Source organism: Thamnophis sirtalis, unplaced genomic scaffold (assembly GCF_051295495.1).
Source record: "Thamnophis sirtalis isolate CommonGarterSnake01/CBP01778 unplaced genomic scaffold, rThaSir2_p1.2 scaffold_6, whole genome shotgun sequence".
Taxonomy (NCBI): domain Eukaryota; kingdom Metazoa; phylum Chordata; class Lepidosauria; order Squamata; family Natricidae; genus Thamnophis; species Thamnophis sirtalis.
The window spans coordinates 3,358,106-3,367,055 of NW_028261386.1; the positions used below are offsets into that span (position 1 = coordinate 3,358,106).

The window sequence follows — 8,950 nt, forward strand, 5'->3', positions numbered from 1 at the left end:
ATAAGAGATAGAGATAGAGATAGAGATAGAGATAGAGATATAAACACACACACACACAGACACACTTCTATTTCATTAATGAAGTATTAACCATGAAAAAAATAAAAAAATAAATTGGTTCAACTCATTTAATCAACTGCCTTGCTTAGCCACAGAAATTCTATTGTGGTCGTAAATCAAGGATAACCTGTACTTTTAATAAGGAAAATACTTCTTAGTGGAGCTTTGATTTACATAACATTCTTGGATTCATCCCTTTAATTTTCTTCTCGGAGGTTGGTCGTTGCTGACTTCCCAGTTAGGCCTGTAGAGCTGGGGATTTCCTAGTGGTCTCTCATCCAAGTGTACATCAGGTCTGACTCAGTGAGATCAGCCAAAATTAACTAGGTGGTGCCACCTGCTGGGCCAATACAGCCATAGTCTCTTATTGGATGGTTATTCAGTATGTCACTGAAGAGTCACTTACTGTGAGATAGAAACAGAAACATAGAAAACTGATGGCAAAAAAACCCCCAGTGGTCCATCGAGTCTTCTGAGTTTTTCCTTTGTTTTTGTTTTCTTGAGCAGCCACACATGTTTTATTAAGACATTAAACAATTAAAATAAAATATCAATGTTGCTCACTTGAGTGTCTAGGGAGATTCTCAGTCATCCAGGTTATGGTTGTCCCAAGGGTGTATTTTTTTAAGAGGCAACTAAACTTTCTTGTTTTTCATTTGAAGACATTTCGCTTCTCATCCAAGAAGCTTCTTCAGCTCTTCAGAAGCTTCTTGGAATGAAGAAGCTTCTTGGATGAGCAGCAAAACATCTTCAAAGAAAAAGAAGAAAGTCCAGTTGCCTCTTGAAAAAGCACCTTTGGGACTCGTGACCCGTCAAAAGCGCGTTCCACAAAAGCCCGGTCGACGAAATCGCGTATGTGACGTCATCACAACGCGACGAAAAAGATCGAAAAATTGAAATAAAAATTAAATTACAGCAAGCCGATTCACATAAAGGTAAGGGTTAGGTTAAGGGTTAGGGTTAGGTTAAGGGTTAGGGTTAGGGTTAGAGCGTTAGTGTTACGTTTAGCGTTAGGTTAAGGGTTAGCGTTAGGTTTTTCATTACGTTAAGGGTTAGCGTTAGGGTTAGGTTTAGGGTTAGGTTAAGGGTTAGGTTTAGGGTTAGGTTTAGGGTTAGGTTTGGGGGGGTTAGGGGAAGGTTTTAGCTTTATTTTTACATTTTTCTATCTTTTTCGTCGCGCTGTGATGATGTCACATACGCGCTTTCGTCGACCGCGATTTTGTCGACCGCGGTTTTGTGGTAGAACCTTGGGACTAACCTTCTTTAGAATGGAATGGAATAAAATAGAATACAACAGAATATAGAATAGGGTAGGGTAGGGTAGAATAGAATAGAAAGAGGAATAGGAATGGAATGGAGTAGAATAGAATAGAATAGAATAGAATAGAATAGAAAGAATATAGGAATAAGAATAGGAATGGAATGGAATAGAATAGAATAGAATAACAATTGGAAAGGACCTTGGAGGTCTTCTAGTCCAAATCCCTTCTTAGGCAGGAAACTATATCATTTCAAACAAATGGTTGTCCAATTTCTCCTTAAAAACCTCCAGTAGACTAGACTAGACTAGAATAGACTAGAATAGACTAGAATAGACTAGAATAGAATAGGAATAGGAATAGGATAGAATAGAATAGAAAGAGGAATAGGAATGGAATGGAGTAGAATAGAATAGAATAGAATAGAATATAGGAATAAGAATAGGAATGGAATGGAATAGAATAGAATAACCGTTGGAAAGGACCTTGGAGGTCTTCTAGTCCAAATCCCTTCTTAGGCAGGAAACTATCATTTCAAACAAATGGTTGTCCAATCTCTCCTTAAAAACCTCCAGTGTTGAGTTCAATAGACTAGACTAGACTAGACTAGACTAGACTAGAATAGAAAGAGGAATAGGAATAGGAATAGGAATAGGAATAGGAATAGGAATAGGAATAGGAATAGGAATAGGAATAGGAATAGGAATAGGAATGGAATAGAATAGAATAGAATAGAATAGAATAGAATATAGGAATAAGAATAGGAATAGGAATGGAATAGAAAGAGGAATAGGAATAGAATAGAATAACAGTTGGGAGGGACCTTGAAGGTCTTCTAGTCCAAACCCCTGATCAGGCAGGAAACACTATACCATTTCAAACAAACGGTTGTCCAATCTCTTCTTAAAAACCTCCAGTGCTGAGTTCAGTTGAACTTTCCAGAGGGCCACAACTCTACCACCAATATTGGCCAGATTCCATGTGGCACCCTGTAGACCTTTTAGACAATTCCCCAACATCATTTGACTGTGATAGCTAAGTTGAGAGCGAATCACAACCATTGAAGGCCGAGTTGTCCAACTTCGGCAACTTTAAGACCTGTGGATTTCAATTCTCAGAATTCCCCAACCCTCACGACGCCTTAAAGTCACCAAGGTTTTTGGAACTCCCTTGATCTAAGGCACAACAGCTTGGCCAACGCTGGTGTATGGAAGGAATGGAAATATCTCTGTTTGCTTTTCATCCCCAATATTTGCCCTTTAATTAATGTCATTCCAGAGTAGGCAGCCCGGCAGAGCAGAGAGATTAGCTAGAATTTATTGGATACCTTTGCTAGGTGGGAGCAGCCTAGCAACCTTGGAGTAAGGCGCTGATAGCCCTCCTGATTAGAGGTCTGGGAGTTAACGTTTAACTCACTGTTTGGGTGACAGAGGGGAAAACAGGAATGCATCATGTTGAGTCTTCTCCCCATGGATCAGCAAAACAGGAGGTTGTCGTACCCATTACCAGCCCAAAGCTGCAGAATAGGAGAAGAAAAAGAGAGAGAGAGAACATAGAATCGTTGGGTTGGGGGGACCTTGGAGGTCTTCTAGTCCAACCCCATGCTTATATCATTCTGGACAAAATGGCAGTTCAATTATCTTCTAGAAAGCCTCCAGTGATGAACCACCCACAACTTCTGGAGGCAAGCTGTTCCACTGATTAATTGTTCTAATTGTCGGGGAAATTTTTTCCTTAGTTCCAGATTGGATATATCTTTAATGATCTTCCACCCTTTGCATCTTCACTTGCTGTAAGGTGCTTTGGAGAATCTTCAACTCTTCAGGTTCATCTACATCTTTAGCTGGGTGAGTGGTGGCCTCATACAACGTACAAGGTCCATGGTTTGAAATATCTTCAATGGCAGCCAGGATCTCAGCCCTTCAATCCCAAAAGTTTCCTTCTAAGATCCAGAAAGTGCGTGAATAACAATCCGGGGATTTCCTGATCTCGCCTCTGACCTGGATTTTGTGGCTTCAGCCTTCCATTCTGACGTCTTGTCTCTGATCTTGAGCATCTCAGCTTTTTTTTTTTTTAAAGGTTTTAAATTTTTTATTCTTTTATATCACATTTTGTGAATGGTTTGGTTCCTGGGTTTCCTACATTTCAATAGAGCTAATCGTAACAATATTATTCTTAATAATTGCAATCAATTTTCATTTCTGATCCTGCTAACACATTTCTACTGTCGTCTTTCGTTTCTAAACCTTCTCATAATTCTGCCATACTTCATATCCTCTTTATATCAATTTTTACTATACCCCCTGCATTTTTCTACCTCTAGTAATCAACTTGTCTTGTCCTCAGCATCCCAGCTTTGATGGTTGCCTAGGCCTCGGGCCCCGATCCTCACCATGATCCGAAAGCACGATTGTTTAAACAACATCACTGATCCCATATGGAACCGCCACCTGGTGTTGGCCTTGGGCATCCCTCAACTTCTTATCACCTTCATCTCCGCCGTCTTCAACTCAGGCGTGGTCCTTGGGGTGGTGTTCTCCAAGGACTTCCACAAACCCATCTTCATCCTTTTCTGCAACTTGGCCGTCTCCGATTTCCTCTGCAGCTCTTCAGGCTTCTGGATCGCCACGCTGTTCATCACGGACCCTCAAAGCACCGTCGTGGGGTCCAAGGAACTCCTCCGAGCTTACGCCTTCCACATCATGTCAGTCCTGGCCACCATTTATAACCTCGTCATCATTGGGATCGAACGTTACCTGGCTGTCTCCGGAAGTCTACGGTTGAGATGCCGAATCACCCGGAACCAGATTTTGAGTACCACGTTGGGTATTTGGGTGTGTGCCTTCTCCTTGGGTTTTATGCCTCTAATGGGGTGGAACTGCTTGGAGAAGGATAAGATCTCAGCTCTGTACAGTCCGTTGTGCATGGACTATCTCACCTTCATCACTATTCCTCACTGTCTAGTGGTGTTGGTTCTACCCCTCTTCACTTATTCAAATATCATCCTCTTTTTGAGGAAGCACAAAGGATCTATGGAAAATCTAGGGCAGTGCCACGCTACCTACCGTCTAGCCGAAGTCCAAGTTGCCAGAACCAGCGTCCTGATTTGGGTCTTAGCTTTGGTCTCCTACACTCCTTTCTTCGCTGGGGTTGTGTTTGATTCAGCCACTCAACAATGTCCCAGCGAGCATTCTCGAGCCATCTATATCTTCAGAAACCTCACGGCGATGATGATCACCATTAACTCGCTAGGAGATCCCATCATATACTCTCTGAACATGAAGAAGTTAGGACACAGATTCAGGTGCCTGAAACTTCCTTCCCACAACCGCATCGAAGTACAAGCCATCGGACGGACCTGATTTTGGAGAGGGCGGGGGGAAATCTCTGGACCTGTGAATTTCCGCCTCTTGTGACTGATTGACAACTGGTATGATGGATGGTGCCCCTCCTTTGCATGGCTATTCAGAAATAAATCCAGGGGTGGGATTCAGCTGGTTCAGACCGGCTCGGCCGAACAGGATGCTAATTTTGCATCTGGTTCGCCGAACCAATAGTTGGAAGGACTCCCACCCCTCCCCTCCCAGGAGTCTCCACGCAGCCCATTCTTCCTGCCAGGTAAGCACAGGCTCTGCGTGGAAGCTCTGGAAGGGCACAAAATGGGCCTCCCGGAAGTTCACGGGCTTGTTTCCGACCTCCCAAAGGACTCTGGAGCCTGTGGGAGGCCATTTTCACCCTCCTGGAGTCTCAATGAAAGGGAAGGGAGCAGGTGGGAGACATGTAAAACCCTGTACAATGATGCATGACAAAATACAGGTAGTCCTCAACTTACGACCATTTGTTTAGTGACCATTCAAGGTTACAACATCATATGTGAGGGAAATAGATTAATACTATTAAATGTGGACAATTGATTAAGTGAAATGCTTATTATACAAAATCAGTGGAACAGAAGTTGCCTCCAGAAGTTGTGAATGTCCCAACACTGGAAGTCTTTAAAGAAGATGTTGGATAGCCATTTGTCTGGAACGGTGTAGGGTTTCCTGCCTAGGCAGGGGGTTGGACTAGAAGGCCTCCAAGGTCCCCTCCAACTCTGAGGATATATGTTACCTATGGGAAAAACAGAATTAAAGATGGAAATGAAATGTTAAATTTGATTAACTTGGAGGGGCAAATCATGATATTGTTTATTAAGAAGAAATTAAATCTAAGGTGGGAAATCTGGAAAGAAAATTACTGGCTGAAATTGGAAATGGAAATATGATGTAAAATTAATTGTGCATATGAGAGTATTGAGTAATTTATTTATATGCCGCCCTTTTCCCTGGGGGGACTCAGGGCGGCTTACAACTCGAAAAGGGGGGGAAACAAACAATTAACACATAAGACAATACATCATTAAAAGCACAACATTCATACTATTCGGGTGGGTTACAGTCTTTAACCCCAGGCCTGATGGGATAGCCAGATTTTAAGGGCTGTGCGGAAGGTCTGGAGGGTGGTGAGGGTACGAATCTCCACGGGGAGATCGTTCCATAGGGTCGGAGCTGCCACCGAGAAGGCTCTCCTCCGCGTAGTTGCCAGTCGACATTGACCGGCAGATGGGACTCGGAGGAGGCCTAATCTATGGGATCTAATTGGTCGGGTGGAGGTAATTGGATGTTAACGGGGGAAACTCAGGCAACACTCTGTTTATAAAAGAAGTTTTAAATATGTAACAAAATTTTTAAAAAACTTTGTTTAAAAAAAGGTTACAACTTCATAGAAAAAGTGACTTACGACTGGTCCTCCTACTTACTACCATTGTAGCATCCCCGTGTTAAATGTGAGCAAAATTTGAAGGCTTGGGAACTGGCATGTATTATCAATGGTTTTTTCAGCTCCTTGGGGTCATGTGATTGCTGTTTGCGACTTTCCCAGTCAGTTTCCGATTAAGTGAAGTCAATGGGGGGAAGCCAGATTCACTTAGCAACTGCATGATTCCCTTAATAACTGCAGTGATATGCTTAATAATCGTGGTTTAAAAAGGTCATAAAAATCGGCCATGACTTATTTAACAATTGCTTTGTTTAACAATGGAAATGTGGGTCCCGGTTGAGGTCGTAAGTCAAAGTCTACCTGTATGACATCTGTGTATCTCTCTCTTTAAGGTCTTTTGGGAAGTACCTATTTATTCTGATCGAGTTTGTAGTCCTCCCTTTCTTTAAATAAGAGGATTAAAGAGAACCATTGTTGATTTTCGATGGGGTCTGGATGCAGATTTATAGTACAGTACTGTACTGCTACCCAGTTTCAGCACCAGAAGAAGTGGACAGTTCCCCGCCAACAGGGGGGAAACCCAGGAACAACCAAAATGCTCCAACACTGGAAGTTTTTAAGAAGATGTTGGATATCCATTTCTCTGAAGTGGTGTAGGGTTTCCTACCTAAGCAGGGGTTGGACTAGAAGACCTCTAAGGTCCCTTCCAACTCTGTTATTCTATTCTATTCTATTCTGTTCTGTTATTCTACTCTAGAATAGAATAGAATAGAATTTTATTATTTGTATGCCGCCCTTCTCCGGGAGGACTCAGGGCGGCGAACAATTCAAAAGGGGGAAAAGGGGAACATAAAAACAAAATACAAATAATAAAAATAGGCAACAGTCGCACAACCATACATGTCGAGAGGGGAGGGAACTCATCACCCCCAGGCCTGCTGGCAAAGCCAGGTTTTGACGGCTTTTCGGAAGGCCTGGAGAGAGGTGAGGGACCGAATCCCTGCGGGGAGTTCATTCCAGAGGGCCCGAGCTGCCACAGAGAAGGCCCTCCCCCGGGTAATAGCCAGGTGGCATTGGCTGGTAGATGGCACCCGGAGGAGGCCAGCCCTGTGAGATCTAATGGGTCTGTGGGAGGTAATTGGCAGCAGGCGGTCTCTCAAGTACCCAGATCCAATACCATGAAGGGCTTTATAAGTTACGACTAGCACCTTGAAGCGTATCCGGAGACTGATCGGTAACCAGTGCAGCTCGCGGAGGATAGGTGTAACGTGGGTGTACCGAGGCGTACCCACAATCGCTCGCGCGGCTGCATTCTGGACGAGTTGAAGTCTCCGAATACTCTTCAAGGGCTGCCCCATGTAGAGCGCATTGCAGTACTCTATCCTATCCTATGCTATCCTATGCTATCCTATTTTCTGTTCTGTTCTGTCCCATTCCATTCCATTCAATATATTCTATTTTATTCTAAAATTGGTTTGAAATTTAAATCTCAGGGACTGTCAAGGAAATACAGTCCAAACTCAAGTTGAAGATTCAGGATTTTAATGTGGACTTCCTCCAGAATGAATTATTAATCAGAATAATTCTCTGATGATTACAAAAGCTTGCTTTGTGTTTTTTCTTCTTCTTGTTACAGTAAGTATGTTACACTTGGATTTTAAAAAAAGTTATTTTATTGGTTATTTTCCATCAGTGATATCTGTTTACTCAACTAATTGCCTGTATGATGGATCTCAGACAGATAGTGAGTTATGACCCCAAAAAGCTTACCCAATAATGAAACTGTTACCCTTTGCTGTGTCCCAACATTTATTGCCAAGATCTCAGAAAAATGGCTTGGATTAACATATTTCCTCCAAAACAGTGGTGCACATTGGAGAAAAAGATGGATTTCTTTAAAAAAAAATAAGATTTAGATTTAAAACAGGTACATTCACAAAATAATGCTCAACCTGGATTTAGAAATGTATTGTTTTATATATGTTCATGAACTCAAGAAATCAGAAAATGGGCAGTGTGTTTTTAATGAATTAATAAAAAGGCTTTGCTAGAGTATGCATGTTGCATCTCTGTATGATCCTCCCTTCCATTCTCATTGCGGGGGGTGCATAATGCATCTCTGCATGATTCTCCATATTTCTTTTCCTATTATTGTTTATTGATAGTGCTAATTATTTTTGCCCCTATCCTGCATGGAGTGTGAGAGACTCCAAATGTCCCTGATTTGATTTTATTGTTCTTCAAAAGGGTAATGAATAGAATAGAGTGGAGTGGAGTGGAGTGGAGTAGAGTAGAGTGGAGTGGAGTGGAGTGGAGTGGAGTGGAGTGGAGTGGAGTGGAGTGGAGTGGAGTGGAGTAGAGTAGAGTAGAGTAGAGTAGAGTAGAGTAGAGTAGAGTAGAGTAGAGTAGAGTAGAGTAATGAATAGAATAGAGTGGAGTGGAGTGGAGTAGAGTAGAGTAATGAATAGAATAGAGTGGAGTGGAGTGGAGTGGAGTAGAGTAGAGTAGAGTAGAGTAGAGTAATGAATAGTATAGAGTGGAGTGGAGTGGAGTGGAGTGGAGTGGAGTGGAGTGGAGTAGAGTAGAGTAGAGTAGAGTAGAGTAGAGTAGAGTAGAGTAATGAATAGAGTGGAGTGGAGTGGAGTGGAGTGGAGTAGAGTAGAGTAGAGTAATGAATAGAATAGAGTGGAGTGGAGTGGAGTGGAGTGGAGTGGAGTGGAGTGGAGTGGAGTGGAGTGGAGTGGAGTGGAGTGGAGTAGAGTAGAGTAGAGTAGAGTAGAGTAGAGTAGAGTAGAGTAGAGTAGAGTAATGAATAGAATAGAGTGGAGTGGAGTGGAGTAGAGTAGAGTAGAGTAGAGTAACGTATAGAATAG

At 42.5% G+C, this 8,950-nt stretch overlaps 1 protein-coding gene across 1 annotated transcript; it reads left to right on the forward strand.

Moving 5' to 3' along the window:
* The first annotated feature begins 3,712 nt into the window (after positions 1-3,712).
* On the forward strand, positions 3,713-4,681 carry LOC106555676 (lysophosphatidic acid receptor 1-B-like). Its single transcript, XM_014074572.2, has one exon. The coding sequence runs from the start codon at positions 3,713-3,715 to the stop codon at positions 4,679-4,681; it is 969 nt and encodes a 322-aa protein (XP_013930047.2).
* Positions 4,682-8,950: the final 4,269 nt, after the last annotated feature.

Bases quoted from the DNA above. Each gene is read 5' to 3' on its own strand.
- LOC106555676 (XM_014074572.2), top strand. From the start codon at position 3,713: ATGATCCGAAAGCACGATTGTTTAAACAACATCACTGATCCCATATGG.